The sequence below is a fragment of the Aotus nancymaae genome, unplaced genomic scaffold (assembly GCF_030222135.1).
Source record: "Aotus nancymaae isolate 86718 unplaced genomic scaffold, 86718_ANA_hifiasm-v0.15.2.pri h1tg000014l, whole genome shotgun sequence".
In the NCBI taxonomy this organism is placed as follows: Eukaryota; Metazoa; Chordata; class Mammalia; order Primates; family Aotidae; genus Aotus; species Aotus nancymaae.
Genome location: NW_026988425.1, coordinates 88,896,754 through 88,912,998, shown reverse-complemented (window position 1 = coordinate 88,912,998; position 16,245 = coordinate 88,896,754). Strand labels below are relative to the sequence as shown.

General features: G+C 39.4%; 1 protein-coding gene across 1 annotated transcript in view; it reads right to left on the bottom strand.

Annotated features, from left to right (window-relative positions):
- Positions 1 to 16,245, bottom strand: part of LOC110568414 (protein limb expression 1 homolog) — an 83,127-nt gene that overhangs the window by 17,795 nt on the left and 49,087 nt on the right. The window contains exons 4-5 of the mRNA XM_064375812.1: positions 4,631 to 4,690; positions 519 to 659 (exon numbers count right to left, since the gene is read on the bottom strand). Coding sequence (XP_064231882.1) covers positions 519 to 659; positions 4,631 to 4,690 — 201 coding nt within the window. The remainder of the gene's footprint in view (positions 1 to 518; positions 660 to 4,630; positions 4,691 to 16,245) is intronic.

Sequence of the window (16,245 nt, the reverse complement as noted above, 5' to 3'; positions counted from 1 at the left end):
CAGAGAGATTAAAAAATATTATTGAGATGTGTGAATTTTATGATTTCCAATGTAAGTATTCTTTTTTCCTGAAAATTAACAATTTAATGGGTAAAAATGGAATCTACAGAATTCTTTAAATAAGAATTTGCTGGCCAGGTTCAGTGGCTCATACCTGTAATCCCATCACTTTGGGAGGCCGAGGTGGGCAGATCATGAGGTCAAGAGATCGAGATCATCATGGTCAACATGGTGAAACCTCGTCTCTACTAAAAATACAAAAATTAGCTGGGCGTGGTGGCGCATGCCTGTAGTCCCAGCTACTCAGGAGGCTGAGGCAGGAGAATTGCTTAAACCCGGGAGGCGGAGGTTGCAGTGAGCCTAGATCGCACCACTGCACTCCAGCCTGGTAACAGAGTGAGACTCTGTCTCAAAAAAAAAAAAAAAAGAATTTGCTCATGTTAGCATCTCTCCTGATTCAAATGCTTTAGAATTCTCAATGCAGCCATCTCTTCCTCCCCTTCCTGGTGGGTACTCACGCTGGTGGAGGCTACTGCTTCCTGAACACTTTCCATAATGAATTCCTTGGTGATCCTGCGAGAGGGCAGCTCATTGAAGAGGGAGTTGATCAGGGCCACTTTAGCTGCATCCCGCCTGGCCTCAGCTCTACTTAAGCAGCACTTGAGAAGGGAAGGAAAAAAAAGAGTCATTCAAGGATTTAGCATTTCACCATTCCACTCCTGCATCAATGGGTCTCTGGACATTTCTATTTATGCATTTACTGTCCACATCTATTCTTTTCATATCCATTGCTAATCTCCCTGAAGATCATGCAGATTTTCCTTCAGCTCTAGAGTCCATGCAAATATCTTGGTTGATCTTCAATTACTTATTGTCTTATTTTACAGTCATTGAATGTCTACTATATGTCAGAAGCTTTGCATACTCTGTTAATGTTAATATTTAGTGCATGGATTTTTATCGAGCACAGCATAGCCCTGTATGCAGATATCTAATTTAAAGTTCTAGAAATGCTTCTAAAGAACTGGTTGTAACTTAGCATCTTTAGTATGATATTTTACAGTTTTATCCAACTAAACATTACTTGTGCTAAAACAAAAACAAAACCAAAAAAAAAAAACGTAAGTACATGCATGCGTTCTCAGTATAGGCAAGATATAAAATCAGGAATAAAACTTGATTAAACATTTCATGGACTTTTCAAAGTCAGAGATTACAAACTAGCATCTAATGCTTCCTGCTTTTTCTTTCCTTTTTATCTGCTTGGTGGTATCAGCACAAACTTCTGTTTATTTTTTTTGTTGTTGTTGTTGTTTTATTTTTCATTTGAAGAGGCTAAAGTTAACTATCCTCTTAATTTATCATGTCTTCTACTTCAGTAATGAAGAGACATACTTTCCTCAAATAATGGCCCCTTGCTACGCCAATACACTATTTTGGGAAGAAAACAAAGCTTATGATTGAAATGTTTTTAAAGAAAATTTTAAATTGGATCCTTTCATATTACATCCTCATTAATGAGTTTCTATTTATGGTACCATCCTTTCGGTTTATGTAAATATAATTTATTAAATGATTAACAAGGAAAATAAGCCAGCTGGTAGTAGAGTGGTTTGAATCTATTAATAGCTTCCAATTTGTAATTTGGCAATCAAGATTTTGCATGGGAGAACGCTACCCTACAATTAAGAATGTATGCTCACAGACACAGGCAGCTTATAGTGCAATGCACATTTGTATCAGTAATGGCTAAATTTATTCTTGTAGTGGTTGTGCTGAACATAATAATGATGACCATAATGACTAATGTGTATCAATCATCTCATGTGTCAACTCACTTTAACTTCATAATAATCCTGAGACAAGTATTATTATACCCATTTCAGAGATGAGAAATTGAGGTTAGACATCCATGGTGGACCTGAGGTTGTGTGTTCTAGTCACCACACTGCACTGTTTCTCTAGCCCTGGCCAACAGACAACTCCATCTGGATACTTGCTATAGGACAGGCATTATCCAATATATGTTATGTTTCCTTACACAGTCTTGTGAGATAGGTACTATTGTCACCTTCTTCCAAACTGTACTGACACAGGAACCAAAGCAAAAAGAGACTGCCCAATATCACAGCTGATGTGGAACCAAGTTCCAGGGAAAGAGACTTGAGGCCAAAAGTGGTCCCTAGTCAGCCACTGGGGACACTTCATTATGTGCATCTTATTTTTGTCTCTCCCTCTCTTCTCCCTCCTACTTTCGTCCAGTTTTACAGGACTGCTAAGAATTCTCATGATTCATTCTTAGAGAAGGGTGAAGAGTTTGCTGAAATTTGTTCTAGATAACAGGGCACGCTTGAAATAAACGTTGGTACTTGAGCTGAGGCACAGGGGATTAGAATCAGGCAACAGGATGAAAAAGAACCAAAAGAATAAAAAGGAAATCCTATGTTTCTGGCTCTCTTTCCTATCTTTCGTTGGTTTTCATGCTCTCTAAATGCAATGAGTTTGTTTCTTTATTTATTTTGGAGACAGGGTCTTGCTCTGTCACCTAGGCTGGAGTACAGTGGTGCAGTCACAGCTCACTGCAGCCTTGATCTCCTGGGCTCAAGCCATCCTCCTGCCTCAGCCTCCCAAGTAACTGAGACTACAAAAGTGCACTACCACACCTGAATAATTTTTTGTAGACATAGGATCTCTCTATGTTGCCCAGGCTGGGCTCAAACTCCTGGGCTCAAGTGATCCTCCCGCCTTGACCTCCCAAAATGCTAGGATTATAGGTGTGAGCCACTGTGCCTGGCCTTAATGAGAATTTTTATTTTGTAGATGCTTCTGGTATATATTTTTTTAATTAAGATTTTTAATTTTAGGCTGGAAACAGTGGCTCATGCCTGTAATGCCAGCACTTTGGGAGGCTGAGATGCAAGGACTGCTTGAGCCCAGGAGTTTGAGATCAGCCTGGGCAACACAGCAGGACCCTATCTCTACAGAAAAATAAAACTACTAGCCAGGCATGGTGGTGTGCTCCTGTAGTTCCAGCTACTCAGGAGGCTGAGGTGGGAGGATCACTTGCACCCAGGAGGTCAAGGTTGCAGCAAGCTATGATCATGCCACTACACTCCAGTCTGGGTGACAGAGTGAGACCCTGCCTCAAGAAAAAAAAAAAGATTTTTAATTTTTTAAGATTAAGATTGACATAATTAGGTAGAGCGGTCTAATAGATTAATTAGAGATTATGTAATGTATATTTTGAAAGCAATTTAGAAATCAATGTAAATTTAAATACTAAATAAAAAAATAATTTTAGATTACAATTTTAAATGAACGCTAAATGACATTTATAAGAACTTAGATGTGCATAGTGTGTTTCTAGATATTTGTAATGTTTTTTGAAGATGATTCAAGATGAGGCCATATGATCCTTTGATAGTACTAAGTTATAGTGCCACACCACCTGGGGATAGGAAACTCTAGGGATAGCAAGGTGATATGAAAACAAAAGTAGATTGGTAATTTTAAACAAGGGCAATGTAGTAATAATGGAGTTGGGGTAGCTCTTAAAGGTCTTAAAGAAAATTGGCACACAAAAATTAGTTGAGAAAATTTTGAAAACACTCCCTCTTTAATTCCCTCCCCTGAAATATTCCCAAGAGACAGAGCTTGAGATACAGTAACTGAGGGAGAGGGTTTAAAAGTCAGCTTCAGCCAGCTCTTCAGAACAAAGTGAATAATCCCACTAGAGAAAATTTTTAATTCTAAAATTAAAAAAAAAAAAATTTTAAGAATAAATCCCAAATACATCTCAAGAAAGGTTTGTCAATAAAATGGTACCCCACAAGACTCAAATTTCAGAAAAAAAAAGAAAACTAAGGAAAGCATCTGAACTAACCAGTATGTTTTTATGTTTATTTAGTATAATCTTTCACTTTTATATTTATTTTTAAATGGCCAGAATAATAAGACCATTGTAGCAAGAAATTAATAATTTATGTTCTCATTTCAATGTAGAGAAATGGAGAGAAACTTAAGAGAAACAACTTCAATTAAAAAACTCAATCAAATCTAGGCTCAAAACAAAAACAAAACTGGCCATTGGCATGGTGGCTCATTCCTGTAATCCCAGCACTTTGGGTGGCCCAAGTGGAAGGATCGCTTCAGTCCAGGAATTTGAGACCAACTTGGGCAACATAGTGAGACTCTGTCTCTACAAATAAACAACAACAACAACAACAATAACAAAATAATAAGCTGGGCATGGTGGTGTGCCTCTGTATTTCCCAGGTACTCAAGAGGCCAAGATGGAAGGATCACTTGAATCCAGGAGGTTGAGGCTGCAGTGAGCGTAATCACTCCGGCCTGGGTAACAGAGCAAGACCTTGTCTCAAAACAAAACAAAACAACTCTAGGTGACTCCACTTTTCTAGATAATCTAAAACCATGTAGCTGATGTTTGAGGTAAGCATTGGAAGGAAAGCTGAGTTTTCTAAGACCCCCATAAATTAGGAAGTAAATGTTTACTTCCATAATTAAAACTTCCCAGCACATAGAACTCATCAACAACAATTAAGCTACATTTGTTTTGCTTTGCAACACAATCAACTTAAATTAGCATTCACTCAATTGGCATTTTTCATACCTTGGTTTCTGTGGGATTCATACTGGAAGACTTGCTGGTCGCACCAGAGGAAGCTGACACCTAGAAAGGAAAGAAAGAAATAGAAAGTTTGATTCTCTTTAACCTGCAAACTACATGGTTCTTCTTCTTCAAGTCCTCTTAATCATACTGCCCTTGGCCCTTTACCTTGGTTTTACCCAGTTTAGAGCACAAAAATCTAGTAGGAGGTGGTGTCCAGCGGTGAAAACCTTTGTAACCAGATCAAAAAGGTTCAAAATTTGGGTCTGCTATTTACTAAACAATCTCAAGTAAGATACTTAAATTTTATTATCTTCAGTTTCCCAGGCTCAATTTTTCTTTGGTAGTTAACAACTACCTTGAAAGTTTAATATAAGAATTACTCCCTGGCATATAATGGCCACTCAGTAAATATTATAATTACTGTTTATGTTATTTTCAGAAAAAAACATGGACTTTGCAACTTAACAAAACTTTGTTCAAACCCCAGCTCTGTCAATTGCAAGCTCTGTGACTCTGAGCCTTAGTTTTCCAGGTCCATATACAAATAAAGGCCAATAACATCTATTTGCAGGGTTGTATTTAAGATGATGTGCACAAAATGTCTGGCAAATTGTAAATGCTCATTAAATTGCCAGTGTGTTATTCCTAATATATAAGAAAGAAGGAACAAGGACAAAACTCCTGGAAATAGACTTGGGTGGATGCTAACTGTCCTTTCAGTGACATGTAAGAAAGAGAAGGTGGAGACAAGGTTGCAGTGGGAATTCTGCTGTGTTACTCGTCTCATCTAGGCTCTTCTTTAGAAGGTAGGAGGCGATGAATAGTAACTGAAGTATTCAAGAAACACCCTTCTTCAGATGCTTGCAGTGGTGGAGTCAGCCCTGTGATCCAGTCATCTAAGTACCGGGATGTGCCTGTGGATACATGCATGGTTTGGAGTACTATTCTAGTACTTAACTTGTATTACACTGGTTAATATTAAACAGATAATTATCATCTTTGCAAACTCCTACCCAGACTCATTTAAAGCTCCTTAACATTTAAGTCCATTAGGTTTTAGAGCCCAGGGATTCCATCTGGCATGAGCTTCCTTCTTAAGTAACTGACTCTCAGTAAACAGCTGCTACCCTGCCAACAATACCCAGGGAAGCCTATAAGATGGACCTCACTCTGTCTCTAATGCCTGGCCCAAAGCCACTTCAAAGGCTGAGTCACAGGGCAGCATGAGCACATCTCTGCTTCTCCTTTATCTTTCCCCACCCCCCAATACACTATCACTCAAGGTGATTGTATGAAACCCACTAAAGCCTATGGCCCATGAACAAAATCACTTCCCCACAAACCTCAGTTAATGTAGAACACATTGATGCTTGTAGTTAAACTATCATAATTTACATATAGAAATCCAAAGCGTTAGTATACTTATGTTTAAAAAATAATCATATAAACATAACTATTCCTGATAACCCTTAGGTACCAACTGGACACCCTCTTCCACCAAAATACACACATAAACACACACACTCTCACACACAGACACACACACACACACACACACACACACACACACACACACTAAGCCCCGGTCACTGTAGCAGGGCATAGAATGACCTCTCTCACATTCTTTTTGGTATTGAAAACTGGAAGATATACCAAGATAGATTTTCCCTCTGTCAAATTAATGGATAAATATATGAATATCTATTTTTTTCCTTGAAAATATTTAAAAAATGTTATGGGGATTAATGTCTCCATATTTATATAATTCTATCCTTCTACAAGTAGAATTGGTTGTACAAATTTCCATTCAAACTCAAGAAATTCTACTTTGCTGCATTCCATTCCTTTAATGATTCCCCTCAACCATGCGACACCAACATAGAAACTAAACACTCTATGTGAAAGGGCTTCTGAAGCTGAAAATCTTTAGGTAGACATTAACTTATTTTCCACACATCCAAATGTATTAAATCATTCCTAAAATCACACAGCCTTGAATTGTCTAGCCTGCCTTTTTACTTTATTAAACAATATCTTGAAGTTATCCTCAAATTCCAGAAAGGAAAAAACTTTCAAAGGACCCCCATCAACAGTAAAATCTCTACATAGAATAGCTATAAATCAGCAATGGAGCAGAGTATAGTGGGAATTCAGCTCAAGGAGTTGGCCCCTGTTGGCAGCACAGATTCCTGCATGAAAGCTTTCTTCCCTCACTAAGACACTAACCATTTTAAAATTGAAATATGATAGCTGCTTCATGGGAGTTAGAAATGGTGAGTACGCCCACCCCATTATTAACCCATTCGACTCTGGCTTATGGCAGCTTGTTCACTTTTTATTCTCTCTGTAAAGACAAGCAACTTTCAATATTTGTAATCTCCAGTGAAGGACTGAATACATTTTCATTTTATATTCTTTTGCATTGTTTGAATTTCCTGTCATTCATGTGGATAACGTTTATAATAAAAAATTGTGAAGGGTTAATCCATAGATCTTCAAAGAGAAAGCACCTTAGTGATAAAGTATAATACAAGCTTTAATACACAGGTTTTAAACAGATGGGAAAAATGGAATCTCAAGTTCAAGATTTTACCAGAGTTAATTGGCTCCCCAAGTATTTATCCAGAATACAGTCTGTGCCAGGTACTGTGTCAGGTGCTGGGGACACAGGGGTGAAACCAATGGGCACGTCCCTGCCCTTATGAAATCTATAGCTTAGTCAAAGATGGCATTAGCAAAATAATCACTCCAACAATTATTTGCTACAAAGGAAAGTCATAGGGTTCCATAAGAATGTAGATGAGGGAACCATAGCTAGTTCAGTGGATAGTTGAGACAGGCAGTTCTGAGAATGTGGCTGGTTATGCGGTAACTGGAGGATAAGGAGGCATCGCTCGGGCTGGAAAGGAGCACTCTCTGCATGAGGACCCTCTGAGCTGTGTATGCCAGGCCTGGGAGCTTGGCCATCTGACTTCTAACCCAGTGTTGCTCTACTGCAGTGCCTGCCACTTGGCTGGTCCTGCTAACATCAACAGGCTGCCAATTTTAAAGCACAACCATCAGTGCTCATATACACCAAAATACCTCTAAAGAATTAATACTGTAAATCCGACTTAAGTGCTGCTATCAAAATACTTCCCCTCCCAAATGGCCCATGTAACTGTCTTAATATCCTGAATATTAGTAATCATTTATAAACTTGAATTAAGGCACAAATCAGAGTAACAAGAAACAGAGAAAAATGCCTTCATAGAAATCATTCTCCACCCACCCACCTATTCAACAATTATTATTTAAAAAGCAATGTACAGATGGGTGCAATGGCTCACACCTGTAATCCCAGCACTTTGGGAGGCTGAGATAGGAGGACTGCTTGAGTTGAGAAGTTGGGAGACCAGTCAGGACAATATAGTGAGACCTTGTCTCTACAAAAAATTTAAGAATTAGCTGAGTGTGGTGGCATGCACCTGTAGTCCCAGCCACTTGGGAGGCTGAGGTGGGAAGCTTGCTTAACTGTCTTGTGAGACTGGATGGGAGTGGGGAGGGCTGTAAGCTCCTCAGCAGGTCCTGGCAAGTGAGCCAAGGTGGGAGGATAAGAGCTTCTGTAGAAGGGGGTGGGGGGCTTCTAGAATGTGTGCTGGTCCATTGTACCACTACATCTAGCTGATGGAACAACCATTCCCTCAGCTCCTTACTTTGTCTACCACACTTTAGAGTCCCTTCACGTCTTCCTGGCCTCTTGACAGGCACTTGCCAGGCACTTGCCACTGGATTACAGAAGTCCACTCTGCCTCCCCTCCAGCCATTCAGCCTCACGGTGATCTCCCTTGACCCCAGCTGGCTTGGCTCAACTTGGGCAGAGTGAGGCATCGGATGCGTCAGATCTCTTTCTCCTCACACCAGACTTTGCTTCCATTCTCCACCCCATCACTGGCAGCATTCCCATATCCTCCCACCTGCAACACTACTTGCCCTTCACACACCTGAACCTGCCTTTGTTTGTTGAGGGTTACTAAGAACATCAGGCTGCGTGCATGCAGTCTCCTTCTCGCTTGACAATCCAACAGCAGTTTCGCTTGGAGTCACTGACTTATCTCCTTGTCGGCTGCTGTGGCCTTAGGAGCCCTAGATTCCCTCCCTATACCTCTGACTTGTTTTCTTCTGGAAGCCTCTTCCACTTGCTCCATTCTTCTCTGTCTTTTTTTTTTTAAACTTTAACGTTCAGGGGTACATGTGTACATTTTTTTAAATAGGTAAACTGTGTGTCGTGGGGTTTTGGTGTACAGATTATTTCATCTCCCAGGTGATAAGCATAGTACCTGATAGGTAGTTCTTCAGTCCTATCCCTCCTCCCTCCCTCCAGTGTTCTTTAATATTTGGGCTCTGCCTTTTCTCTGATATTATTGCTCCCTCTGAACGTTGATTTCTCCCCATGACTTTAGGTGTCTCTTATTATGGGAGGAATTCTTCAAGCCTTATCAACAACTCTACTTTATCACCAGACTGTACTATTTTAACTTAAAGAGAAGAAGCCAAGAAAAGTAGATACAGGCTCAAATCTCTGCTCCAATGCTTAATTGCCCAAATTAACTAACCTCTTGGAGCCTCCATATTTCCTCATCTGTAAAACGGGGGTAATACCGCCTGGATCTGAAGCTGCTCTTGGGAAATCACCTGGCATAGACTCACCTGTTGATTCAGTGCCAGTTCCAGGTCTTATCACCATTACATCCTTTTCATTTCTACTGCTACCCTACTCCAGGTCTAATCACCTATCACCCACACCTGGATTATAGAAAGCTCCTGCTAATAGTTTCCATCTAATAGTTGCCATCCTTATCCTTACTTGTCTCTCAATCCTTTCTGTCTATGGCTGACTAATCTTTCTAAAAGAAACGTCTACCATGTTTCCACACTGATGAAATACCAATATGTCCTAGACAAAGTATAATGCTTCTGCCTGATTTTTAGATTCTCCATTATTTCACCTCTCTCATGATGAGCCCACATCAAGTCTCCCCTCCAACCATGATGGTGTCCTTATGATCTCAGGAGCACCGCATCAGCCAGCATAACACATAGTAAGAGCGTGAGGGTGGACTCTTGTCTCAAGACCCTGGTGGGATCCAGCTGACGTTTAGTGCACGTGCAACCTTGAGCAAGTTGCTTAACCTCTCTGTGCCTCAGTTTCCTCAAATGTAAAATTGAAATAGTAACAATTCTTGTTGAATTGTTTTGATAACTGTTTTAAGGATAAGTTGATGCATGTGAACCAGTAACTTCTTGGCAAGTGGTAAGTGCTGGGCAAATGACAGTTATTGCTATCACCATCACTACCACACTCCCCTCCACTTCTGAGCCTTGCATCTTGCCATTCCCCCTGCCTAGAAAGCGTCTTCCCTGCCCAAGTCCCACTGTCCCAACCCTTGAAGATGTAGGTCAAGATACACTATTTGCATCTGCTTTAGCTCTTATTATCGTCTCAGCTCTTGTGTTTGTATTCCTCATTTTAACACTGAATCATGTATTCTGTGTTGGAGGGTTACTGAGCTCCTTTCTAAGTGTACATAATGTCTTATCAATGAAGCTATAAATTTAGCAAGAGGCAGAGGTCATTTCTACTCTCCATATTGCCTATACAGTAGCAGAGAGGGGCTCAAAAATCACAGTTGATTCACATTTTTGTTTCCACTTTCTAGCTGTCAATTAAAGTTTCATTTAAACAGGGAATAAAATATAGTTTTAATACTTCAGGTTTTTTTTTTTTTTAAGCAGAAATCAGAACATATTTAATAAATCAAAAGATTTAAGTTTCCATCTGGGTGGATGCTAAGTGGCTCAGACTCCATGGGAGGTCAATTAAGTCTTCTGAGAATCTAGTTTCTTATCATGGGAATACCATGAACCCCATAGGGTTATTGTAAGACTCAAATTAGATACATACCAAATTTAGAGCAATTTAGGCAAACAACAAAACAAATACAAAAAATTTTCTAAATTAAAAAATGTGAGAAATCAATAACTAATTTTAACTTTTAAAAATAACTCTGCTAGATGTACAAGAGAAAAATGAATAATTTGTCCTAAACCATGATCAGATTCTTATTTAATAACACAGCTCAAATATTGAAATAAAGGCAATCATGTATGAAAAAAAATCCTTTCCTCCCAACGTTTATAAAACAGCCAAATGTGAACTCCATGAGGGCAGGCACCAGCCTGTTTGAGTTGCCACCCATCCCATCCACAGAGTCTTAACATAGTAGTTGCTTAACAAGTATCTGAGATAAATGTATGAATTTGTGCATGAATAAACACAAGAGTATTATTTGATGGCACAAAATCAACCTTGAGTTTTACTATTAGATCATCAGAAATTCTGTTGATAGCACAGGTCAGAAAACTGATTAGAATAACACAATTTAAACATTAGGTCATTTACATTATTATTGTAATCAACCAGGAGTTGTACAACTTTTAAAAAAACACAACTACACACAAAACCCTGAGCTGCTTCCTGTAAGATACCTGCAACAAAACAAGGCAGCTCGTGAGGGGCTTTTGTAAGGAAGACATGGACATTGTTTAAACACCATTTATACGTCTATTGAATACAGGCTTCCATTTTTGTTTCTGTAATGATAGATTATTCACTTCAGGAAATGAATATTCAGATGTCTGTTGTTTGCCATGCTGTCACAGCATGACATACATTCTTGCAATCCCTTTAATTATTAAGTATAATAATGGTGCTTTTAAAGAGACCTCCTAGAGTCATCTAACAAGGTATAATGTTTATAACAGAAAGTGTGATTCTGATGAGAGATAAACAATGCATCATCTATGAATGAAATTCAGCCAACTCTTTTGGGGACAATACGGCGTTGTGCTAGCAGATCTAGTTACGGTGCTAACTTATACCTCAGAACATAGTGTTTGACAAGTTTGATTGTGATAAGATCTTAGGTACAATACAATGCTACAGGTTGTCAGAAGAGGGAGACTATTTCTGAGGTGCCGGTTTGGAAGATGGTTAGGAAAGGCTTCACAGACAAGGCAGGGACTATTTATTGGATGCTTATTGTAGTGTCATCTACAGGGAGGTGGCAACTTAGAGAATCTTCCATATGCCAGGAACTGTGACAGGTGCTCTCTGTATCTGATTTTAATATATCATCACAAAGTTCTGAGAGGCAAACATTATTATCTGCATTTTATCAATGAGAAAACTGAGGCTTAGAGAAGTTAAATAACTTATCTAAGATTACATGGTTAAGAAGTGGCTGAGCCTGAATCTGAACATAGATATAACATTAATGTCCATAAACTTTTTGCTGTTAACAAGTTGACTGCCCTCATTTCAAATATTAAAACAAAATATTTTGATTTTACAAAATGCTGGATCAGGGAGGCATTCCAGGTGAGCAAAACAGCTCGCGCAAGACTTAGAGGCAGGAAAGTACCAGAGACAGTTGGTCCAGAACGCAACAGGTTAGATGAAGTCGAATGCAAAAATTTAGAGAATTTGGACTATTAGGAAGAAACTGAAGATAACTATTGCTTGGCAGAGTAGGCTGTACATCCATAAAATATATTACAAGGAAACAGTTTAGTTAAAAATAAAGAGCTTTACTTGTTCTGGGGAGTGCAGAGCACATGAAGCTTTGGCCTCTGATGCAACATGGGGGCAGACCTCAAAATAAACATACAAGCATTGCCTAGCAACTGTGACAATAGTCACAGCTGATCTGTGCTCTAGAGCCAACCTAGAAGGACAACTGGCCTTACTCTCTGAGTATCTGATTATGAGCTCTGATACTGGACCACCCCAAGAACTTAGGGAAAAAAAAATCCACATAAGGCACGAAGTTGAGCTTTCAGTTCTACAAGGCAACTGCTTCATTTTCATTGCTCTCCAAACTCTAGGTTTCCAGTGCTTTTTGATGGGATGATAATTTTGTAAGTAAAGAGAAGAGCAAGCTACACAGCCTAGGTCAGTCATCAAGGAATAGAAAACCTTTTTTTTTTTCCTGAAGTTGTATTCATATCTCTAGGGATTTCAGTTGCTTTTCCTGATGTATGAAATAATTCCAACTATGCCTAATCTTTGGCTGCCCACAATGAAGCAAAACAGGGAAGTCAGGTCCAGAAAATGCAGAACACTTTCTGCTTCTTGTCCCTCCCCAAGAATTTTGACAGGTGAGGATTTACATAAGCCTGTGAACCAAGCACTTTCTGCTAACAGACACTACAGGAGCCATGAGGAAGACTGCCCTTGACTAGCCATGTGACTTGGAGCTCTTAATCTTTCTTGCACTCCTTTTCTTTATTTGTAAACTGTAGGCCTTGAGAATCTTGTCGTTCTGCAACTCTAATATTATATGCTATTCTTTAGTGAAGGGCATTAACTAATGTGCTCAAGAATAGATGTTCGATTGGGAAATGGGGTTAATAGCATGGCCTCTGGAATCCCACAGACCTGAGGCCTAATTCTCGTTGCACAACTTCAGGCAGGCTGCTTAATCCTTCCAAATTTGAGGTTTTTAAATTCATCTAATGGATGTAAAAAATGATACCTATTTCATAAGATAGCAGTGAGGATTAAATGATGGTATGTGTATAAAGTGCTTGGTTTGGTGCCTGGCATGTGGTACATCTATAGACAGCAGTGATTTTTATTATTTTATCAATGCCAACAGCCTCAGAAGTTTCTTTGCTTGGCCTCAGGATGACAGAGTAACTCTGTGCTGTCCACTGCTTTTTGTTTTGTTTTGTTTTGTTTGAGACGAAGTATCACTCTGTCACCCAGCTGGAGTGCCGTGGTGCGATCTCGGCTCACAACAACCTCCACCTCCTGGGTTCAAGCAATTCTCCCATCTCAGCCTCCCGAGTAGCTGGGACTACAGGTGCGCCCCACCACATCTAGCTAACTTTTGTATTTTTAGTAGAGATGGGGTTTCACCATATTGGTCAGGTTGGTTTCAAATTCCTGAACTCAGGTGATTCCCCAGCCTCGATGTCCCAAAGTGCTGGGATTACAGGTGTGAGCCACCATGCCCAGCCTGACCACTGCTTTGAGAAGTTACATATTGATCTTTCTCAAAGAAAAGAATCTGAAATACTATTTTACATTGTGGCATTTTCTTTGGATTCAAATGCATAGTTGGTTTAGACCCATATTCCAGTCAAATAAAGATGAATCTTGGTAGCAAGAGCATATATTTATAATAACCCTGACAGATTATGAGCTTATCTAAAGAATATATGGTTATTGGGGAGAGAGAGCCAAGATGGCTGATCACTAGCAGCTCAGGCACGTAGCTCCCAGTGAAAGCGCAGAGAACGAGAGGCCGCCACACTTTCAGACGAATATTTGTAGCTCACGGACCAGGAGATTCCCAGCGGAGGAGCTCCACGGGTCGCCAGAGTGACTCTTGTGGCCGGCGCGGCGGTTTTGCTGGCGCCTTAAAGCAGCAGTTCTTGGTGCAGAGTCCAGAGATTTCTGGGCAGCAAGGCACCATCAACCTTAACACCGCTGTCTTGGCCGGCGCAGTGGATTGCTCAGATTTCGGCGCTGGGAATCAAAAAGTTGGACGTCCGCTCAGAGACCTAGTTAGAAAGTCGGTAATTACAAAGACGACAGATGGATAAATATATAATCAAGGGAAGAAAGCAGCCTAAAAAGGCAGAGAATACTCAAAATCAGAATGCCTCTCCCTCTACAGGGGATCGCAATTCCTCATCAGTAACGGAACAAGGCTTAATGGAGAACGAGTGTGTTCCAATAACAGAAGCAGGTTTCAAAATGTGGGTGATGAGAAACTTCTGTGAATTAAAAGAACTTGTTCTAACCCAATGCAAAGAAACTAAGAACCTTAAAAAAAGGTTTGACGAAATGCTAACGAGAATGGACAATTTAGAGAGGAATATAAGTGAATTGATGGAGCTGAAAAGCACAACACGAGAACTTCGTGAAGCATGCACAAGTTTAAACAGTCGAATTGATCAAGCAGAAGAAAGGATATCAGAAGTCGAGGACCAGCTCAGTGAAATGAAACGAGAAGACAAGATTGGAGAAAAAAGGATAAAAAGGAATGAGCAAAGTCTCCAGGAAATATGGGACTATGTGAAAAGACCTAATCTATGTTTGATAGGTGTACCTGAATGTGATGAAGAGAATGAATCCAAGTTGGAAAATACTCTTCAGGATATCATTCAGGAAAACTTTCCCAACCTAGCAAGGCAAGGTAATATTCAACTCCAGGTAATACAGAGAACACCACAAAGATATTCTTCAAGAAGACCAACCCCAAGGCACATAATCGCCAGATTTGTTAGGGTTGAAATGAAGGAGAAAGTACTAAGGGCAGCCAGAGAGAAAGGTCAGGTTACCCACCAAGGGAAATCTATCAGACTCACAGCAGATCTCTCAGCAGAAACCCTACAAGCCAGAAAAGAGTGGGGACCAATATTTAACATCCTTAAAGAAAAGAACTTTCAACCCAGAATTTCCTATCCAGCCAAACTAAGCTTTATGAGCGAAGGAAAAATTAAATTTTTTGCGAACAAACAAGTACTTAGAGAGTTCACCACCACCAGGCCTGCTTTACAAGAGCTTCTGAAAGAAGCACTATACATATAAAGGAACAACCAATATCAGTCTTTCCAAAAATATATCAAAAAGCAAAGAACATTAATACAATGAAAAATTTACGTCAACTAATGGGCAAAACAGCCAGCTAGCATCAAACGCCAGTATTAAACTTATATATATTTCAATTAGATAAAAAGCCAAAACCCATCGGTATGTTGCATCCAGACCCATCTTACATGCAACAATACACAAAGACTCAAAGAGAAGGAGGAAGATTTACCAACCAGAGAGTAAAAATAAACAAATAAACAAAAAGCAGGAGATGCAATTCTTGCCTCTGATAAAGTAGACTTTAAAGCAACAAAGATCAAAAGAGGCAAAGAAGGACATTACATAATGGTAAAAGGATCAATGTAACAAGAATAGCTAACTATTCTATAGATCAACGAGATAGAAAATTAACAAGGATATTCAGGACTTGAACTCAGACCCGGAACAAGTAAACTTAATAAACATTTATAGAACTCTCCACTTCAAATACACAAAACATACATTACCACCTCACACCTATTCCAAAAGTGACTATATAATTGGAAGTAAATCACTCCTCAGTAATCTCATAGCATTTCATAGGTTTAAATGAAATATTGGTTGGCTGTTTGTTTGTTATCTTCTTCCCTTATTCCTTCCTGACTACATCATTAAGTATAATTATCAGTATACAAGAGGTTTTCAATACCCATTACTAAATTGCATTCTAGCCTGGGCAAGAAAGCAATACTCCCATTCTCTCTCCCTCTTTCTTTTCCTTTTTCCTCCTCCCCATTCTCTCTCTCTCTTTCTCTTACTTTTTCCTCCTCCCCATTCTCTCTCTCTCTTTCTCTTTAAAAAAAAAAAAAAAGAATATATGGTTATTGATTATATGATTATGGTATAAGAATGAGAAATTCTGAGCTCTGCTGAACAATCATCCCAGAAGCTTTCTATTTGACTTCCATCATGCATTCATTCCTTAGGTGTA